We start from the raw sequence: 23405 nt of genomic DNA, 5'->3' as shown, positions 1-23405 counted from the left end.
TGGACAAACAACCAGCAAGGTTGTTTTGTGAAGAGCTGCCTGTTCATTAAAATACTGTGTGATTTGTTGGTCTGTGTATGTGTGTCTGCTGCACTTACCTCGAATTTGCTTCTTAATCTCTTTGGAGGGATCCAACCAGTTCTGATAAAGAAAGGCAGAGACAATCCCTTTTGAGAAATTTGACCTCAGCAAAATCATCCATATTCACGTTTTAAGAAGACCCTTTTAACTACTGTAGCTCGCTGACTGCTCTTCCCTTTCTAAAATCTATTCTCAATTTGAGAGCCAAATACATTCATGCTACAAGAAAATGGATGAAAGCTAATATGAACACTGACAGCATCAATATTGGGGCTATAAATGCCGGTTGAATCCAACTTCCTCCACTTAATGTCACTCCAGCTTTCATGGTGCACTGTGGACCCCGTGCACCATTTTTAAAAGGCCATACTGTCTAATCACATTTTAAAAGGTTAAAGGCCATGTGTGCCACTCTCAAGCTGTGAGTAGTTAAGCACAGTTTAAAGGGCAACAAAGGGCTTGCTGCTTTATAACACCTGGAAAAACAAGTTGGTTAAATGGGCTGGTTGGCTACTGGGTGGCATTTTCTCTGAAATCAGTGACATAATCCAATCAAAACAGTAATTAGCCTTTTTTTGCGCTAAATTCATCACACACATATATTTGGCCTTTAATTTGTTTTATGGAAAATTACTTGACTGTTTTTCAAATAATGCAAATCAAGATGAGAAACAAACCCAGCGCACACATGAACCTGTGTGTATGTGAGACATCTCTGATGTGGAGATACATTTTGGACTTCATACCAGCTGAATCAGGATAGTTTCTACCAGGGGACAAAATTGGTGTCCTCTGTTAGCTTTAACTGTGACTGCATTTTGTCAGTGCATTTGCTGCAGATTAGTCAGTTACAGATCTAAGAATGAGTAAAAGTAAATTTAGCATCCCCAAGTAAGCCATCCTAATGTGTGTGTGTTTGTGTTTTTGTGTGTCTGACCTTGGAGTTGTCTGTGTCCTGGAAAGTCAGGCCAAAGTAGTCCCTCTCCAGCAGGTTCAGATGGCCACACACCATGTCCAGCAAGGTCTGGCCCTTGGCAAATTTCTGTTACACACACACACACACACACATGCATACAAAACATACAGCATAAGAACACACAGCAAGTGGGCAGATGACACGTTGCAGGTTCAGGTTGTAAAGTGTATTGTAGCAAAACAGTAGATGACAATACACGTAAGTGTAATAATGCACTTTAATAAAGATGTGTGAGGCTGTCATCAGCTAGTCTAATGTTTAGGATACCATATAACTGCAATGTCCCTGGTTCGATTCCAGTCAGGACCCTTTGTTACATGTTATACACTTTTCTCTAATCATATGTTCTGTCTATATCTACACTATTAGCTGGCATGAACACAATGTCAGTGGTTGGTTGACCAATAATATCAGTAACACAAAAATCCACCCAAACTGTGGTCTGAGAGATGCTTCCAGTCTGTCCTCTCCCCTGCTGAGTGGGAGGAGCTTCACTCTCAATGCCTATATAAGGGGAGGAATTGCTTTTTGCATCAGTGGCGTTTCAGCAGACCACACCTATTTTCTATCCAGCCCTTCAGGGCTGAAAACAGGACCTCTGTGGGTTGCACAGACAGCCTTGGCAAAATGCTGTTTCCACACACACACACACTCACATGCACAGACACACACAGGCACACACACACACGCCAGCTTCATCTCCAAGGGAAACCTGGCTCCTATGGCGACAAGGCAACCAAGCAACTGTTACCATGGAAACAGAAGTAATAGGTCCCTTCTGTGTGTGCGTGTGCCACCTCACTTTCTCTATCTCTGGTTACTACGAGGCCATCACACAGCTTTGTTCAGCCCTTGTAAGAAAAGCTGGCAGTACAGTCAGCATACCTTTTAAAAATTTAAGAAAGGCTAATTAATTAACCATTACAAAGCAATCTGCCTCTCAATCAAATAAATAATAATTTATATCCTGCTGCACTGAGGCTGCCATTGGCAAAGTATTGAGAGAATATTGCTGATTAACAAGCTGAGGCTGCAGTCAGAGATTTTTTTGGGGAGAGGCGCATATATTCCATTTTCCAACAAAATGAATTTGCAACACACATCTCAGGTGGCCCCCCAAGCATGGCAACCAATTCAGGGGCTGCTGATGAGATTTTGTTGTCGCTCCAATTGGCTCCAATCACATTTCTGTAACTAGTTCTGTGGGCTGATTGTGTTAGCAGCCATTTGGTGTAATCCTAGAAATCCATTTTGCTGATAGCCTCAACCATGCAAACAAGATGAGGAGAGACAGTGTGTGTAAGTGAATTGGTTAATGGTTTGCCAAGGAGAAAGTAAATCTATTAAACTTAGTCACTTTAACTAACCCAAGTGGAAAGACAGCACTGTCAAATCAATGGGAAGGGAAAGGAAGGGAGAGGAGAGGATAGGAGAAGGAGAACGTGCCATAATGCAGTGTAGCCTCTGTTATGCAATGTATTAGCATGGCTTTCTTCATAGCTACAGTGTTCAATCTTTAGTGTCAAGAGACAGATTTTAGTCTCTATTATGGGTGAACCTAAAAATCTTACATGATATTTGCAATAAATGCAAATAAATGCCCATTGATTCACCAGGGAATTTTTTCTTCAGAAAGACGTTAGAAGGCTCACCACAGAGCCACTCAGATAGTCGTGACACTTGTTTTTTAGTTCATCTGAAATAAATTAAATGAAAGAATGACATCCATCCAACTCCCTCCGCTTAATGTCACTAGAGCTTTCTTGAGATAACTTTTGTTGTGATTCGGCACTATATAATGATAAAATTATAATAAAATTGAGTTGACTTGACATCCATCCATTTTCTACCACTTATTGTTGGATCATGGTGGCAGCAGGTTCAGCAAGGGAAAGTGGCAGGAAATATGAATGTAGTAATCATTTAAATTGTAATACTTGAATGTAGATAGACCAAAAGTCCTTGAGTTCCAGAGTCATTTCATTAATAGCTGTAGTTTACAAACTTTAACTCATGGCCACTTGAGGGGGATAAAAGTAAATGGCTGTTATATAATAGTGGCTTTAACCAAATCATGTAACAATTTGCCTCTAATTCACAAATTTACACACACACACACACCTAGTGCAGTAAGCTACCATGCAAGGTGCTGGTCTGACATGAGGAACAGTGTGGGGTCCAGTGTCTTGCCCAAGGACACATCAACATATGGGAGAAGCTGGGGATTGAACCACCAGCCCTGTGACTGGTGGATGATCTGCTTTACCTCCTGAGCCACAGCTGCCCCAAAAGCTTCAAAAATATCTTAAATTTGCTCAAGTTCCTAAACAATTCTACTGATGATAAAATTATCTTGGATTTAAGTGGAAGAAACCCCAGATTTTCAATGTGTAAAATGTCCCTGTGGCAGCTTGAAGCACAGTATAGGATGTCGAGAAGTGTAGAACATAGATAAATTACCCCTTTATCACAGGCTGAGCTACAGTGTTGGCAAATATACATTCTGAAGTTCCCTGGAGCAAAATGCTGAACCCTGACTGTGTGCACTGACTGTGCACTCTGACCTCCTGAGAGGTGAGGAAGCAGAGAGGAGTTGTGTAGGGATGCATCATAGATTGGTGCTGTGTAACAGAGGAAAGACAACAACCGATTCACCATCCTTTAAGCTTTTTCGAAGGAGGCCGAGCTTGGTCACAGTGTCATGAATCTTTTATTTGGTTTTGACTCATTAACAATGATCACATGCACCTCTCATTAATGGAGCTGGTGGTTTTCTTTGAGGACTGTAAGAATGTTCAGCACTCTAGGCAGTAGATTTAATCCTGTTCATACGTGGATGTATCTGCTGTCCCACGTTTTCCTATATGCTTGCTGCTACTGCTGCATTAATCTCCCACAGAGAAACAAGTTACAGAAATAATTTGGTTTGGGTCAGAGGTATTATAAGTTTTATAGCACAATTCAGGCTATTAATGTGGAAAAGAAACACATTTCAGAAGTGCCAGTGCAGAGGATGAATGCACAAAAGCTACTCCTTTGTTATTATTTCTGTTACCATGTGAATAAAGCACCTCTTAAATAGTGTAATTGGTTAACATCAGCTGCTGAGCACTGAAATATCACTAGTGCAGAATGCACTGAATTCATGAAAGCAGACCCCAAACAGCTCTGTCTCTTTAATGAAGTCGAAACTCGCACGGTCCTGTGGTTAACCAGCAAAAATGAATAAACCGTGAAAATGAACAGTTGCATTTTACGAGCTGGGCCTGCAGAGAAAATTCTGTTCAGCCAAAGTTTAAGTAGTTGCAAATACAATGGCCTCCTCAGGATTTTATATAAAAAGCCAGATGTTTCATTCAAAACACTATAAAAAAAAAAAAAAGAAGAAGAAGAAATAATAACTAGAGTTTTCTGTGTTAGTGTTTTCAGCAGGTGATGGAATTCTTGGTTTAATAGTATGGCTTTAGGTTAAGGAGTAAACCATGTAAATGCACTGCGCTCAATCAATATCTATAATGTCGTGAGCCAAACATCGATAGGAGGCTCAGGCTGCTTCCTTGTGTTTTTATCATCAGAGCCTGTTTGTTCAATGGACATCATGACTGTAATTAAACTAATGATTTCACTGCATTCATCATTGTGTCCCCACTTGCCTTTTTCATTTCCAGACACATTGATAAACACACTCTCGAGTATACTACAGTACACAAACAAGCACTCCTGGTATCTACTGCCTCTCTGTCTTATTCTCTCATCTCCTCCCCCACTCTTTTCATCTTTTCCTCCCCCTCTTTCCTTCTCCCATTCTATTTTCTCCCCGGTCAAACATAAGAGCACTCATCTGTCAGCTGTATGGATTTCCTGTCAAACCCCAATACTTCTTGTGTCGCTGCCCAGGTGACATGAAGAAATGCGTTTGCATGTGTACGTGTGTGTGTGTATGTGCATGCACGTAACCAAGAACAGAAGGAGAGATTGGGTGGAGAAAATGTGTGTGTGACGCCTCAGTCAGGACTCCTGACATATTTCTCCACTCGCTGCCTCTTGTAAGTAAAATATGTGAGGTCACGTGGGAGGCGGTAAGCCATAAAAGGAATATAGTTGACACGAATAAGGTCGAGCAGGCAACAAGATCATTCCCATCACACTCCATCAGCGGCAGCAGCCAATGGGCTTTCCCGGCGGCGTCTTTAATGTGCTTCACGGCAGCTCTGCAAGCCCTGCCCAGGAAGACCTCATTCGACACCCCTTGCTCTATCCTCAGAAGTCATTTAATGTCCAGGAGCAAATTAATTTTCAGCAGTACTCGATCATGATGAGCGTGTAGGTTACTGTGAAATTCAAATAAACCAAAGAGCGGAGGGAATTCGCTGAGCTACACCCGTCTGTTTACAAACACAAAAGGCTACAGAGTCACGATTCATGGAAGCCGGGGATTGCTCATCTGAGCCTTCCATCCCCCACAATGCAGAGCTTGTCTCACCTCCCTCTACCCGTCACTCCCCCTCTCAGCGAGAATAGCAACAGAGCTACATTTCCTGACTCAGTAGCATGTATTACAGAGGGAGGCTAAATCCCACTGAGGTGTACTGTGGTGGACTGTGCTGAGTCAAGGGCTCCATTCAAACGGGGGAGAAGTACACCAGCTTCTTAAAATGCTGTATTTTTTGTCACCTGCGCAGCAAGATTGGAATTCTAAGCATGTGGGCACTTTACCGTAGCGAAACAGCCACACAAAAACAACCTTTTGAAGTCATTTTTTCTAATTATGTTCCTGCGTGTTTGCAGAATTGCAAATGGTGAAACAATTACCCAAGGATAACTCTCTGCAAAGAAAGCTGTGAAGCTGGAAGCAACTTTAAAGGAAAGCTCTGACTTTTTCAGTTACGGCCATCATTTTTATCAGTTATGATAACTCTGTAAGCACCAAACTGAGATCTGGGAACACTGGGAACTATCCCTACAGCAAAGCCTGACAGAGCAAAAACAACCTGTTGAATCAGACAGATTGTGAAAGGCTAGCTGTGAACAAGCAAACAGTTTAACCAAAATATGCAATACTATTTTATTTGGAGGTAAAACTGAAAGTAGTCAGGTTTCCTTTTTTATAGAGCATTACTAGGAAAACTGCAAATATCGACTACTGTTATTTGAATATTAGAAGATGAATGCATTGGAACAAACAGATGCAATCAAGATTGCATTAAATCTCCATTCATGTGGCATTTAATTTTTGCAGAGGAAGAGGGACAATCACATAATTTAAGAGCACCAGTGAAATCTCAACCAAACAAACACTATGCAGAAAACATGATGGTAATATGGCATTTACGTTTGTTTCAGGTTATCAGTTTGAAGAAGGTTACAGTCAATCAACACAGTTCTGATGTTTTTCATCTCCTCAGTAAAGAAAAAACCTGACTGACATGCAGGTCACATGCTTCGTGCAAGTCATTTTGTTTCCTTTATTAAGTCTCCATTTTGTTTTGACTAATTCACCAACTTTTCTGCCACTTGGCTTAACTGTTGCCAAAGTTGCTGGGCCTCTTTTTAGTGCTGTCCCAGATACTGGCAAATACAATATTATTATTTTTGATATAATTGACAGCCAAAACTATAAATGCTTGATGACAGAAAGTGAGTAGTGTACCTCAACTGCAGTCTCGTAGTCTGAGCCGTCCAGGAGAGTGACTTTGACAGGGACGGTCTTGGGCCTCTTGGTGCTTTTCTGGGGGGATTTGGAGGCTTTGCTGGGGGTCTTCTCTGAGCTATCATCCATGTCCCCGTGATCCTCGGGAACCTGGGAGAGAGAAAATCCTTCCTTTAAGCAAGTGAGCTTCAAATCACTGTACTTTGTCCTTCATTTGTCAACATCTGAATTCTGCGTCTCAAGGGGCCATTATGTATTTGTCTTGCAAAGTGATTTAAATTCAAAATCTTTGATCATGTAAAGCAATCATCAAATGCATGATGTAGTGTGAGCTGCCACTCTAAGATGTTAAGATGTTAAGTTGCTGGCAGACGCAGACGCAGCTAGTTGCCTTGCATATCAAACAGAAAGCCGGAAGGCCCCTGAGTGATTGAAAGGCCTGAGCAAAATGATCTACAGCTGCTGCAAGTTCCACAGCGCTCCCACCTGATTGGTCCTCCTGGCGTCACCCTCCATTGCGCTCTTCATTTCCCCAGCCGAAGTCCTCTCTGTTGTCATAGAAATGGATTGCAGTCCTGCAACCACACATAAACATATTCAGTCAACATCAAATCTTTTCCTGTTCCAAAAACCAGTGTTTACGGCTGCAAATCCGCCTATGGACTCCTGATGGATTTGACTCCTGAGATGTAAGCAAAACACTTTCCCATCTGTACACACAGCACACCGAATCTCCACACAGTGGTATAGTGACTGGCCGCAGAACTGATACCTGCGGTGACGTCAGATCCAATTTCCTTTGCAGCGGAGCTGAAAGCCACTATGGTAATTTTAATTATCCTCTACCACCATGCAGATTGAGTGTCTTTTTCACATGCATGGTCATTGTGCATAGGAGGATGGTGAAAGGGAGAAAGAGAGTATAGCTCAGTCAGTGCTGGCTCACAGCCTCCCACAGGAGCACTCTGCATGAAGAGTGTTGGCTTCAGGACGCTCTCCTCTCACACTAGCAAAGGAGATAGCATAAATTACATCAGCCAAAGAGCCCTGCAGCACCGCGCAAGACAGCAGACACACCGAGATAGAGAATGGGGGAGAGGGAGGGAGGGATGGAGGGAGACGACGAGAAAGGAGAGGGCACCGGGAACGTGACAACAATCTGAGGATGAGACAGGAGGGAGGAAAGAGTAGCACGGAATAAAAGGCAGAGGTTACGAGGAGGAGAGAGACACCAGGGAGAGGAAAAGAGAGGGGCTGGAGAGTGAGACATATAGCAACTCTGATACAATATTCAGGTGACCTGGAGACAGATGAGGCTTGTCATTTGAAGGTGACCACTGCTATAACCGAGCTGGACTCTTGCACAGTAAAATAGCTGATATTCAGATTAGGTGTTACAGCTGAGAGAAACGAATTGACCGAGATAAAACCCAGAGTCAATCTGTGGCTTTATTATGAAAAGTGAGCGCAGGGTCATGAGTTTAACATTCCTTGTATGTCAGCTGAAATTTCCCAAGATAACATGAGAAATTTTCCTCAGAATTAAAAGCTGTTTAAATTCTGTACTTAAGCCATTTTTGAGAAAGATTGAATTGTGATGGGGCAGTATTGGAGTTTTAAGTAGGCGCTTCCCTTTTTCCAATCTGGAAATAATACAAGGTGGCAACTGCTAAATTATTAGCTTCCCTCTTTCCTTGAATATATTGTTTATCTTAAAATATTCCCATTTTTCAGTCTCAGGAGAAAGGTTGTGTGCAAGAAAAGCATACTCTACTGTATAATGTATCACTTTCTTCTTAAGAAACTCCAGGAAATGTGTGAGCCTGCGGCGTGTGTAAGATTGTTTTAGAACTGGAGAGAACTTCATTAATGACTACCTAAAGTCTAACAACCATAAAGCCATAAAGAGAATTTGCTTTTTGCTTTAAAGTAAAGTGTCATTAGGAAGTAGTCTAGACTAGTTGTTGATTTCAACATGAGAAAACGATTTGTCAGCTTCTCTAATTATCACGTTTGTGAAGACATTGGTAATGTAAACCTTGGAGGCTGTATGTGAAAAAGCATAAAATAAGGCATGAGATTAATGAGAGGAAGGGATTAGTAAGGAGGGGACATGGGAAGCTCTGATAAAAAAAAAAAAAAAAAGTACAAAGCTTCCAGGGAAAACTGTCATTAGGGAGGTGCAAAGCAGAAGCTTAATTTGGTCTAATAACGACCAAGAAAGTGTTTGTAAACCAGGAAAAGATATGGTAGTATTTTCTCCCAAAGAAGAGGCCCTAATTAACATCTTTTTCCTCAACCACTTGTCTGAAGACATCTCTGTGTTTACAATTTGGGAGGCTGGAACACAGCACGTCTCAGCTTTCATGATAGGTCGGCCTTCCTCTGCATAATGAAGCCAGATCAAAAAGGAGTGCAGTCTGGCTCTGGGAAGGCTGCAGATGTCACACACTCACACCACACAGTGTTCCTCCACAACTTTGAAGAGGCTGTGAGTTGTTTAATTATTCTAATTAATGAGTAATAATATAATTGATTAAAGAGATCCTCTCATTATAACTGGATATTGTATGCATTAATGACATTTTGTCGTGTTTCAGGTTAAAGTGGTGAAAACATAGTGAGATTTATATATTTTCCAAAAGATTTTCTTGTGTAAATTTGCCTGATACGACTCATGTTTATGCAATGAGACGATGTCAAAGTCAGACAAGGGCAGCAGCCCATTTACATGAATGCATACAGTACCCTGTGCAGAAGCAGAATGGCTGTCAAACAAAACTTTAGCACTGCATGGACCTTACTGATTAGTGAAGCAGTTTTATCAATACAAGTGTCTCTCCAAAAACATCCGCCCGCTCGTCTATAAATACTGCATTTCAAAGTCATGCAGTAGATTCACAAGTTCAGCACTAACAATAAAAATGTATTCATGAAGTACATCTCATTGAGGTCTGGAAATGATTCTTATTTTGGTGGAATAGGCTACTAATGATATGATGATATGTTTTTAATTAAAGAATTAATTAATGATTCATGATTAGACATTAACACAGTTGTATTTGTTTTTACATGTGTGAAATGTTTTTTTCTGATTCACTCACACAGAATAGACAGCTCAACAACTATTGGATCCATATCCATGAAGTATTGTACAGACATTTTAAATCTTACTGACTTACATACAATGGATTGTAATAATTGACTTTGGTCATCCGTTTACAAGCCCCATCATCAGGCCAAATATTGATTTTTTTCTGATACTTTAGCTCTAATTATCAAATGTTAGCATGCCAGGACACTAAGCTAAAATAGTAAACAAGGTTAGCATGTTAGCATTTAGCCAGCATACGCAGCATAAGCACCAGTGTGCCTAAGTACAGCACCTAGCTCCATTCTTTCTGTTATGTAGTGATGTAAAAAGATAAATCAGTATATCATATCAATCAAAAAGTCAGTTTAATTATTTTATATGTAATTTTGAATATATTTGCAGTATATTGATGGTAGAGAAATATATTTTTATTAATCAATATAATATTAATTCACATCACAGAGCACAACATTTAGCTTTTTTAATTTTCTTTACTTTAACTGGGATGCAACAATTAGTGCATTGCTCAAATGGGGCATTGTGCATTGGCCACAATAATGCCCTTCTGTTTTAACATCTTAGAAATTCATATAATTGTTGTTATATACTGAGGAGTACAGTAAAGATGATTCAAATTCCATTCTTTACCTTGACATCCATCTCTTATCAGACCTCATTTATCTGATAAATATCAGTTCTCCAGAACACCCAATCATATGAGCCGAGCAGATCTGTCCACTGTATTACTCCCACTCAGCATGAATATCAACTCCGTGAAGCAGCTGTCAGAACAATGTGTCAGCGAATCACAAGCAAACTTGAGAAGAATCCTAACAGATCAGTGTCAGAGACCATAGGCCACTCATTTCACACACATCATGATCGCGAGGCCAATCAATTCTTTCATTTGGGTCACTTTGTGATTCAATCACTCTGGCTTCACATCAGCTATGGTCCCCGCACACCTAATCATCTGTGCGAGGGAGATGATGGAGACTGAGATGTGTGAGGTGCTATGGCTGCTTAGACTCAAAATCCCAGTAACAGTCATTGTCTTCAAACAGACTCCCATTAAAGGTCTCTCTTTGGTTCTTGAACTTCAAAGAACAAGCGTCAAGGAAAGTCTCTGTGAAATATGACTGCGTCGGAGGAGGTGATGCTCTGAAAACAATGTGCAGGACTGAAGTCCTCCAAAAATAGTTGCATTTGGTGAGTTGGCTTTTATTTACTTAAATAAGACAGAAATACTTATTTTTATTTATACTTCAGAAGTTTATGGACCAAATTAAAACAGTGCATGGGAATGAGCTTAAATTGGTATGGTTATCTAACTAAATTCCCTTTACTCTCAGATAGCACTGTGATACTAAACCACAGGTTGTAACATTTGCTTGAGTCATAGACAACCAAAATAATCCCAGACAGTTTCCACTCCACTTCCATTCTTGTCTATTAATGTCAAACTGTGTGGGCACTGGGGTGTCTGTGTGTATGTGTATATAAGTTCTAAATGTGCTTCTGTCTTGATGAAAACTGATCTACAACTAACACAGGCTGCAACAATACAAAACTACAACTGCTAGTAACTGTATCAAGTGACAGATGTGATATATGGAACAGAAAATCTGGGGAAGCTTTGCAGGTCACTCTCAATGTTAATCCACACTGCTGAATGAACACTGAGAGGTATTTCCCTTAAAGGCCCTATTACATTTTAATGTAATACAAAATTGGTTATTCTGCATATTTTTCCATCTTTGTGTTTTTCTGTCTGCACCTTTCTTGCTGTATGAAAGTGGGCTGTGCACTGTTGGTGATGTCAGGCATTTGTGCACACCAATCAGGAATGTGCAATTCAAGACCCGGAATCAGAATGGGTTGCCACCATGAATCAAACCTGATAAAAACCACACCCAACAGTCAACATTTTTTTGACTATATGGGGGCAACAGAAATAAGCAACAAGTGACATATTATCACATTTTAAGTTGATATGGAAAAGTTATTAGCAAGCAGTTACCTATATACACATCTAGTCGAAATAGAGCAACATTTGTATTCTTTCTATTCTTAAGTCCTGTTTCTGGCCACCTGACGAATCAAAGTCCCTATCCTGAAGAAAACATCTGGCTCTTCAGCTACTGCCAGGTGAGCTAAAAATGACACTACGAGGGCGCTGAAAGTGAGTAAAACTGAGGGCCCAGAAAGATAAAACAATGAGCTGCTTATGAGGCGCCGTGAGGCTGAGGAGAACTGCAGAGTCAAATGATAATTCTCTTTTGGTTCGTCGCAATGAGTGACCCACTTTACATTACTCACAGTCACTTGAGTTATTGTTATTCTAAAAATATTGACTGTAGACACTTTTAGTTTTTAGGGTGCTACGCTATCTTAAAGAGCTGGTTTGAGACCGACAGGGGCACTAGTGAGCATCTCCTTGACTCTTGTAAAAATGAGAAAAATATCATGATAATCTTAACACCTTAATTTAAAGCTTAGAGGAGATGGACAAAGCAACATCTAATGCCGTTCCTGTAAAATGTAATGCAATCAAGTGCAATACTCATGCAATGAATACTTTTTGTGAAGCCTCAAAGGTTTTGTCAGGTGTTGCTTCTTCAGGGTTATTTTTTAGATGGAGGTTTTTGGTGCTGTTATACTGTATTTCACCACAAACATCACTATATAATATGTCAGCCCTGTCATAGATAGCAACCTCAAGGGTGTACCCCGCCTCTCACCCAATGTCAGCTGGGATTGCCCCCATGACTTGATACATAATGGATGGATGAAAATGGAGTGTATTCTTTCAGAACCAGTAGGTCTAAGATATTCCCTCTGGAATGTAAGATGTTTCAGTTCAGTATGCGCTGTGATCTACATAATTCTTCTTATTAATCTTAGAATGTCTAACTAGAGTCTACATATGCATGTGCTCAGCTCAAATTAAAAAGTGAGAATTCCATCCAGAAAGCTTTGGCAGTGTTTCAGTCTGTTCGTACAGTGATGTAGCCAAGATTTTAGAAACACAAAGTCCTCCTGAATTTTGATCAAACATAAAAATGTCTAATTCTCTCTAAATATTTGGATGTTTTCACAATTTATTTTATCAGTGCACTGTTCAATCATATTTTCTGTAAATATGAGTTCCCTTCATGAAGGCTTATATTCTTTTTGAAACCTTCCCCCACACTGCCAATAATAATTTTGCGGAAAGGAAAAACTTAATTTTATTATTTTGCTTTCATTTTTGCTGGCTTAAGGATACTTGCTGCACAAATACTGGAATTATAGTTAAAATCTCTCCATGTTTAATGTTCTGTTGTAGAATGCTATCCCTTAATGCCTTCGAACTCCCTCAAGAATACAGAAGACATGACCTCAGTTGTAGCAACAGCCTGCCTATGTAGATCGTCTCAGCTGCTGGTGGCACAAAACATGCACCAACAACAGCAGATTTACCAGTGCAAATCCTATAATTCATTCAGGACTGGAGGAAGCCATGATTCATTTACACCTCCCAGGCTGACTGTCACAACACAAGCCAAAAGTACAGATGGTCCAACACTGTGTTAAAATATGAGACATCTGTAAACTTGAATTTTTCTGTATAAAAGTACTTGCCTCCACATTTTAAACATTTTTATCACGCTGCACTTTGTTTCACATATTTGCTGTCTCTTTGGCTAAAAAGTAAAGATGATAAATCTAACGTCTGTGATGTACGGTATCTCTGACTGTCAAAAAGGAACAGATCGTATCTTCGAATCAAATTAATGTGCTTTGTTGCCACAAGATGTGATGCCTGTTCAAGTATGTTACAAAACACTGCAGGCATTAATAAGATAAGCTGTGTTTTTTTAGATGATCAGTCACAGTTATTGAAAATCTTTTTAAGACACAACATAGATAAGCAAAATTCAGTGACACACACACACACACACACACACATACCATTCTAAGCACACGTACATGTGCACAGAGACTTCCTTATCTTTGAGTCTTCTCATTCAAGACTCTATCAGCTTTGCCATGTCAGTCTATCTCTGGAGATGACCTCCTCCGCGCTCTACATTTCTGAGTCAGTCCAGATACATGGTAATCATTACTGAGCATTGCGGCGGCCCTGATGTAAGCTCGGATAAACTGAGAGACCTTCAAACTGAACTCACGTAAGTGGAAAGAAGTCTCAAACTGTAGAATGTCAACAACTCTTCTCCAACACAGAAGCAACAAACAACTCCCACCCCCAAACAAAACACTCACCCCGTCTGCAGCGGGACAGCTCAGATAAATTGCCAGATAGTAACGGATGTAATGGGTGATCATCTCAGGCAGAATGATGTCCATGATGCACCATTCAACACAGCCTACCCGCGCCCATTTGTCTTCATGCCGTCTTTCAAACAAAGACTCTGTCAATTTAGAGGCCCAGGAAACTGATGTGTCTTCAGGCACGCTTCAGTTGCCCACAGGCCCATCCTTCATCAGCAGGTGGGCAGGAGAAGTCTGTCAAATATAGCATCTCAAAAATATGTCACAGCAGAGCAGGGGAAACACACGGGCGACAGCTTGCGGATTCCTCTAGCTCCTCAAACACAGTATGCTGTCAAGAAATTGTGCATGTGCTAACTGCATCAAGTGTTTGCCTCCCTCCAGAGTATGTTGGAGGAAAAAAAAAAAGATGTCTGGTATGTGTGAGAGCAAAACAGTGACGAAAGCAAGAGAGAGTGCTATCAACACCTCTTCTGATCAAAATATTGAAGCTTTGTGGGAAAAATGTGTGGAGTTTTGGGAAGAAGAAGAAAGTCAGGAAAGTCTCAGGCTCCAGGTTTCTAAATCATTCTGCTAACTGAGGACACAAGACTGTCCTGTAAAAACAAGCCCAGGGTCATCTAGTTAGTTTCTAGTAGATATATATATATATATAGAGAGAGACCAGTCAGTGTTGGAGGAGGTTGGGCTGGATGGATGGATTGACCATTCCACAACCTTAACTGAATGTTTATTATTGTACTCCTAACCAATAAACAAACCTAACCATGCGTTTATTACTGTAACCATGATGACAAAGGTCCACTATGACATTGCCAGAACATTGTGTGTGTTAATTATTGTAACCATGACAACAAATATTAGAGATTAGAGACAAACAACCTAAATGGTTGCTTAAGTTGGAGGACTTGTTGGATGAAATGATGCTATGCTACAAAACAATAAATCATAAGAAAACCTCCTTTTAACCCCAACTACATTTAGGTACAAAAAACAACAACAAAAAAAACACTATAACACGTTATTTCTAAAAAAAAAAAAAAAAAAAAAAAAAAAACCACATTATAATAATCCCGAGACTGAGAAACATCTTTCAACATTTATTGTTTTAGGTTTTAGAGCCCTCATCAGCACAGCAGAGCTACCTCCCCCTCACTGTGGATGTGTCTGATTACAGCTTTTAGATCAAAGTGCAGCATTTAACTCCATAGATCAGACCTGAAGCTTGAACGAGTGAAGAGGCATATTTGCACTGATCATTTTTGACAAATCCTCTGCTGCTGTTGTTGGAGGAAAAAGCATCATCCCCATAAGCATTTCTCACAACATCCCCCTCAACCCACCCCACCCACCCTCAGGAGATTTAGACCACATACCTCATTTCATTATTACTTTTTTCCAATTGGTCCACCTCATTTGCAAAAGCAATATGTGCTTCCATACAAACCAGTGATTCTGGCAGCATCTCCCATTGTTAAAGTGCTTTTATAATTTATTTATAAAAATAACCAGGTGCATAAAGGGTCAGTTCACATAAAAAAAAAAGAAAGAAAGAAAGAAAGGAAAAAATTCCCCTGCTCAGAGCCTAGAGGTACGCTTACTGGCTACACAGAATCTTGATGTGAACAGAATTTCATTTGTGGTGCTCAAGGCCTATCTGCATGGCTTAGATGAGAAAAATGTAAGACATGGTTTTTGTCATGTTTTGTTTATTTATTTTTTTTGTGATTAACCAACTGACCTTTTATAATGATGCTTGTTCAGCTTGTACGATTTAAAGTTATTATCATCCAGCAATTCAATTCAATTCAATTTTATTTATATAGTGCCATATCACAACAAAAGCCATCTCAAGGCACTTTTCATATAGAGCAGGTCTAGACCATACTCTTTAAAATAGGTATTTACAGAGAGAGACCCAACAAATCCCATGGCTCTCTCGCTCTTTGTTCTGACCAAAGAAGCTGGCCATCAGAACTTTTGACATGAGGGTGCCACTAACTCACACACAAGGTTAGGATTTGGGTTATAATAAGGTCAATACTTTAATGCTTATTTTTACAGACAGGCTTTTATAAAAACTGATTTAACAACCACACAGTAAAATACAATACATAATTAATCGTGTTACAAAGGTAATAAAGCAGTAGTGGAAGTAGCAATAGTAGTTGTAGTGGCAGCAGTTATGTGTGTCTACAGTATTTTGCTGTAGAGAGGAGCACCCAGTGTAGATAATATGCTTACTGTGATCTTCAGGCAGTGTTCTTCCTTTGCCAGAATGTCTTTTGTGACTACATCATTTACAAAAATGAACAAAGCATGCCCCAAACTGTACTCCTGTTAATTAGGCTATTCATTAATTTGGAGATTTAAGGGGATATTACTTTTGCTCCGAAACAAAGGCAGTTTGCTCCAAGCAGACCATCTGTCTATTTCAGGACGTTTTAATTCTAATCGACTATAATTATGGATCTAGTTCTTTTTGTCCAAACTGTAAATGTACTCTTGTTGCTTTCCAGGGAGTAAACTGGACAGGTTGGCTGCCCTAATGGATTTTTGGCACTTCTTGGAGGTTAATCCTGCTCCATGGTGCCTTTGACTAGCACAAACAGCAATTTCAGTGTTTATCATTTGATGTCACCAGTGCAGAGGGATACTAGGCAACACACCCATATCTAATAACATGAGGACACTTGGGGGAAAACATAGCCCATTGTATTATTTCAAGTTAATATTGAAAACAAATCTGTCTGTTTTTCAGGAACTTATAATGTCTGGTCATGAGAAAGCAGACATCTAGACATTAGGATGTGTTATTTTTCATTTGTAAATGAAAAACATCATTCAGTGAAATATAGTATCCACTAGCAAGGAGAAAATGTCTGCATAAAAGGTAGACTTAAGCTAGCATAGCTAAATGTGATTTAAGGGCAAAATACTCTGTTTCTTCTTGCTTCTAACCTCACCATGAAGCTGACATCTTTATCTTTTAGTGAAATGTCTAAACATCTGGATGGATTGTCATAAAATTTGGAACATACACCCATGGTGTCCAGAGCATGAATCCTAATAACTTTGATGATCCCCAGAGTTTTTATCCTAAACCACTGTCAGGTTAGACTTTTAATTTGTCTAGTACTTTGACTTTATGACATACTACCTGCAAAACAACTGACATTCCCAGCATGCTAACACACTTGACTAAGATGGTGAAAATAGTAAACATTAAACCTGCTAAATATTGGCATGTTAGCATTGTCACTGTAAGCATGTTAGCTTGGTGATGTTAGCACAAAAATCACTGAAAAAAAATACAACCTCATGGAATGACTAGGATGGTTGTTAGTCATGTTAACAATTCAATATCTTTTACTTTTTGTGTGCTGTTGTTACTGTTAAAATTACCCACATTTTGAAACACTCTACATATACAATATAATGAGCACATTGTTCCAAGACTTGCCAAACGATTACCGGGAGAACTGGAATACACAGCTATGATTTTCATGTTATTAATGTGTACCCTGACATATCTAAAGTGGCTGTTGTTGCTAAAAGGCAATTGCATTATATAGTATATGCTAAGTTACTGTATCTACACTAACATCCACAGAAGCCACCCACTGCATTAGCCAATCACTGAACATTCCTTTTCATCATGCAGCTCCCCCCCACATCTTGGGTTTATAATCAGTGCTTCCCTTCTAATGGCATACACAGCCAGTCCATCAATCCTGGCCGGGCAGAGGCTGGCTCTGGGAAACCAGGTACAGGGCAGTGGGGGTTGGGGAAGAGGGAGTGGCGAGATGTCCTTGTTCAGGGGAAGCCATATACACACATTGCCCAAACCTTTGGCACTCAGCAATCTTGGAAGCAGATTGCGTAGCACGACTGTTAAGTCTGCTGCAAATCATGTCACACCACAACCGAGATAAATGATACGGCTTCTGAACCAATGAGGCTGCAAGTTCATCCTCCTCAAGAGAAAGCAAGCCCAGAGAGAGCTGTGCTACCTATGTCGACATACTGTAGCATAAGCACTCTCTCACGGAAAGGGTCTGCACAACAGCAGTGGGAATTACAAGGGTTTGTGCAGTTTCTACACTTAAACATCTGAAGTACTAAGTTCCACCTTTTGAACTGATATGAAAAGACAGATCGTGTGATTGCAAACTTATCTGTGTCTGCTTCATTATCACTTGGAGCCAAAGAAGGTGGCAAATGTGCATATCAAAATTATTAGAGCAGGGGGCTGGGTCATTGTAAAGTTAATCCTCACTGATTAAAACATATCAGGCTGTAAAATTTCTCAAAATGAGCTGTCAAAATGCATCGTTTGATTTATGAGATGAATATCTTAAATATTAATCAGTTTACACGAGTGGAAGAGCCAGACTCTTCCTATTCTACGTCACAAAGTAATCTTACATCCATTTAGTGAAGGGGGGTCATGTCAGGATATGTAACAAGGCATGGGAATATTACATTAAAGGTCAAAAGCAATTTGAATTCCTGGGACATGATTGGCATTTGCAGACCGCATAATCTATTTAGGTATTTCAATCACAAAATGTGATTATTTTAAGGATTGAACAAATCATACTGGATGACACTGATTGTGAGACATGTTGACACATATTGATACACTACACTGTCAGACAGACAGACAAGGTGCAGGACTTCACATACACAGCAACACAGAGCAAGGTAGACTGCAGACTGTAGACTATACATGTCTTTCTTTTTACATTCTGTAGACATACTACAGAATGTGAAGTAGTGCAATTTATCACTATTTACTCTCTCCTCCCCCTCCTCAACACAGCCTTGACAGAAAGTGAACATTATGAGCTTCTCAAAGTTAATATTTCCTGCAGAGCTGTTTAACTGATTGAATTACATCATACAGCAATTGCTGTTATTGTGTGCGCCTCCTGTGTTATTTAAGCAGCCTCGTAAACATCATGACCTCAGCTTGACAAAGTAAGAGGAAAGTAAATCTACATTGTCCAGGTTTCTCATTGTTGTTTTGTAAATTGTGTGATGATTAATTACCTAGAAAAAGAAATCTATCAAGTGCAATTTATTCATGAACATACTGTATGGTGCTACAAATTCCAAGATTATATTCCACTTTATAACCACGGTCTGTAAACAGCAGACAATTGCCTCTCTCCCACTCCTACAGTAAAAACATCTCCACTCTCAGAGCACAAGATGATGATTTCTTCCCTGTAGACCTTTACGTGCAGAGTCAAGTAGAAAAAAACAACACAAATTTTCACTCCACAATGACAGGAAAATGACAGGCACCATGCTGTGCCTACAGCGCAATCTTTTTCTATTTGACCACAGAGGAGAGTGTCGCCACTAACGATAGTTAACACAGAGACATCAGGCGTGCCTGTTTAAAATGCAGTTACCATGGGAACCCTAGCCTAACATCGTCTGTCAAGCATATCAAAATAAGATAAAGAAAAAGAACAAAAAGAGCCTGTGGGCACTATTTTGCTGGTTGACACATTTGTGAGATGGAGGAAGAGGTGAACCATCGCACGGCACTGTGCTGAAGAATGTGACAGCTCATGTAGAGGTAGGCACGCTGAAGTGACACTGTGGAGACAGTGGCTGTGGGTGGGAGAGGATGACCAACGGTTTCAAGAGGGAGGCCATCTTCTAGTTTGCATTAAAATGGTTTGCCATGAACACAAAAGGTCAGTACAACAAGATGTATATCTATGGTACAGTATATGTGTCACTGTGGAGGGACAAGAATATCTAGGATCATACAGTATACACTATGGGAGATTAGGGTTTAAGCATATTAGTTTTACACACTTTGGCCAGGATAATTTGTTGCGTAAAAATGTGGTCAGACCATTCAAATCAAATATGCAATACAGCTGTCAAAGTAAAACTAGCTGGGGGGATTCTCTTTTATGACAGAGATCAATCTTACAACCTTTAATACACTGTAAAAGATTACACAAATATATAGTCTCAATTTGGGCACATAACATGAGATTAAGCCAAAAATCTTCGAATGTATAGCTTGAAGTCAGAAAATTCCCCAATATTATCACTTTCTTATCAGCTCATAGCTTAAAATAAGAGTCTGTCCTTACTGGTCTTGTGGAAAAGGAGCAGGAGAATACGACCTTGCACAACTCTACTTGTACTTTAGTGTAGCACTCACATTTTTGTACAATGGGAGACTATATAAGATTTGTTACAATTATTCAAACCCACTCATCTTTGAGATTTAATTATTTATACTCAGTATTTACACAACTGAACATTCAAACTACAGTACATCTCAAACTTCTTTTTTTTTTTTTTTCAATATTAGGCAAACTAAATACATTTACACATTTACAGTGTTCTCAAGTTCTACACTACCACTCTAAGCAATCACACATTTTCCTCAGAAAAATCACTTTATTTTGTTTGATTGTGTTTGATTGCTGGTTTAGCATTTAATGATACCTAAAGATTAATACCTGTGTAACCAGTCAAATCTTTAATGTGATGTTAGAGACGAATTTGCCAAAAACTGGATTGGGCATTGTATCCTACAACATATCATTTGTGATGATAATGAAAAAAGTGCCAGTTAAGAACATGCTGTTATCTTTGATATCCCTTTGAAAGCTCCTCTCACTTCTGAGTGACGTGATTTTATCTTGTGCAGAATTCCAATTTGGCCATGAACAGACCACTAGCCCTGCTTCAGTGAGGTATTACAATTCAATTAAACAATGACTTGAAACGGGATTCAAGGCTAAATTGTATCAAACTGTGCTACCTTAAACAAGCGTGCATTTTACATGCACAAAACACACACATACACAAACACAAGACCTGACCTTTACCCTTATGGTGTGTGCATTGAAGACTACACAATTACTGCTTGTGTGCACCCTCCATGCACCCTTGCTAGTACCTCCCTGTTTTAACTGAGGAGTTTGCTTGAGCATCTGTTACATCTTACCTGTCATAGATAAGAGGAAACTGCTCAGTGGGAAATTTAGCGTGTAATTCCATTATTGTATTACCTGCAGTGAGACTCCTTGAACTCCTTCAATGGCCTTGAAAACAGGTATTCAGTCTTTTTTTTCCTGTTTAACACAACACGCATCCCCACAAAGACCCTTGCCCTTTAATATGAACAAGCAAATGGGCATAACAGAGGACCACCACACTGCTTATAGTTGCACCATTGTAATGCACACCAGGGAGGCTGAAAGTGGAGCAGGTGAAAGAAAAGAAAATGAGACTGGAGGATGCATGGAGGGACAGAGGCATGGATAGACAGATGGATGGATTTTAGATCTAATTTGCCCCCTCCCTGACTCTGCCTCCACAAATTCAGAGCCTGGGAGTTACTGTAGCCTGTGGCGCGGTTGCATAGGAGCCAAATATACAAGGAGTGACAATCTGTGTGAGTAGGAAGAGGGCAAACAGAAGGATGCATTACTTATAATGGTAACCTCTACAGCCTAACTTGTCTGGAGGTGTTGAAATAAAACTTGCTGAATAGTGCAATTATGTAGATTTTTTATATTTTGCACATTATTTGTTAACTCTCTCATTCTATGCAGAGCTTTCACTCTAGTAGTCCCCAGAAATGTGGACGTAAGCTTCATATTTTTATGTTTCTTGCAGATTGCTGTATCTGTTCTGTCAAAATGTATTCTATTCTTTATAGTTTTCACAAGCCAATCTAAATGGTACCTTAACTGTCATTTGAGGAATGCATGTCAGTAGAATTCATTGAGGAAATACATCCTTAAATTGGTGATCATTTTTGATCACTGGTTCACAGCTGGACTACAGTTTTGGGCTGCAGCTTTTAAAACTGACATTTCGTCATTGCAGGCACGTTCAAAGTAATGCAGGCAATTTCCTCCAGCTATTGCCTAATTATTCATTTTCTTGGAAAAAAAAATATGTTCCAATTATAAAGCAATCTGATAAACTGGACTGAAGCCAGTTTGCCCCTCTCTTTTTCTATTGAGATAATAAATAAGGTCTTAAATAAATTCTTGTACAGTTAGTTTTGGGACATTAGTTAATGGCCCACTTTCTCTCAGTGCAGTTCACACACATCTACGAACGTTCCGATTGTCGAGGCGCCCACGCCTGCCCCCTCTGCCACACCCGCGACAATACACTACGTCTTCAATTAGCTCATTATCTCGAGCATCAGCTGTTAGCCTATAGCTCCACATAGAGAAATCACAATCTTTACACACACACACACACACACTGGCGTGTCCAAGAATAGGTCTAACAATTGTACGTGGTTTGGATGTGTACAGTAGATATGTGATTCAGTGAGATGATAAGAAAGGTGCACCTGCTGACTCCTTCTGCCTATGCTGGGCCTTGATATCCATGAAATAAAGGATGTCCTGATTCTGTGCAGCTTATTAAACCAGCCCGCCGACCATATTGGTCGGATTAAGGCTCTGTGGCAACACCCTCTCCATCCGTCCATGACACTTGAGGCACAAAGCGGTGTCTTTTGCGGAGCATGCAGAGCGCGGTATTGTGCAAAGCTTGTCACCGGTATGAAGATGCTTCTTCCCCCATCCCGCACCTACAATGTCATTTCGTAACAACCGGCAAATGCAGCATGCACCTGTTCCGCTGTCATCAGCGCCCTACCAGACCAAACAAATAAAACGCATACCTGTCCTGTCAAGTCCGGGTGTCAAGCTTCAGTCCAGATTCTGATCATTGAGATTGCAGGAAATTGGTAGACGGACGCCGCCACCGCCCCAGAGCGCCTTTTTTTTTTTTTTTTTTTGCCTCTACCACAGGAGAATGTAACCCTGCAGGCTGGGATAGCAGACAGGCACAAGCCGGCAAGGATGGCTTACGGTCGGGGAAGGGCTAGGAGGAGAGTAGAGGGGCGTTTTCACGGTGTAAGCGAGGGAACTCCTAACGTCGTGCGTGATATGTGAGGACCGCTCCGCTTATGACACGCAGCGTCTCCTACCCACTTTACTGATTTTCGGGTCATCTTTCCCCACCGTTGAGCACAATGTTGAAGACTTTTGCCATCGCGACCAGAAAAAAAAAAAGATGCTCAAGCACATATGCAGTCTTATAGCCTAGTTTCACTGTGAGCTGAGCAAATTCAAACCAATTTGTGATGAGGCTTATTGTAATTTATCTGATACAGAATTTGATTAAAAATGAATAAATACAATGTATTAAATCATTAATAATGATATCTATATGATATATATAATGAATAATAAATCCGAATTACTTAAATCTTATTGATTCTTGATCGTAACTTTCATGTCTAATCATAGATC

General features: G+C 40.0%; 1 protein-coding gene across 1 annotated transcript in view; it reads right to left on the bottom strand.

The window, feature by feature from the left end:
- The window catches only part of si:dkey-178k16.1 (band 4.1-like protein 1), a 40399-nt gene extending 17359 nt beyond the window's left edge, over positions 1-23040 (bottom strand). Inside the window, 5 exon segments of the mRNA XM_018666105.2 lie at positions 99-141; positions 1019-1123; positions 6708-6857; positions 7194-7282; positions 22772-23040. Of these exon segments, the coding sequence (XP_018521621.1) occupies positions 99-141; positions 1019-1123; positions 6708-6857; positions 7194-7265 (370 nt within the window). The 5' untranslated portion in view covers positions 7266-7282; positions 22772-23040.
- Between the last annotated feature and the right edge of the window lie 365 nt (positions 23041-23405).

This window comes from Lates calcarifer, linkage group LG6 (genome assembly GCF_001640805.2).
Source record: "Lates calcarifer isolate ASB-BC8 linkage group LG6, TLL_Latcal_v3, whole genome shotgun sequence".
Lineage (NCBI taxonomy): Eukaryota > Metazoa > Chordata > Actinopteri > Centropomidae > Lates > Lates calcarifer.
This window is presented reverse-complemented; position numbering and strand designations above follow the sequence as displayed.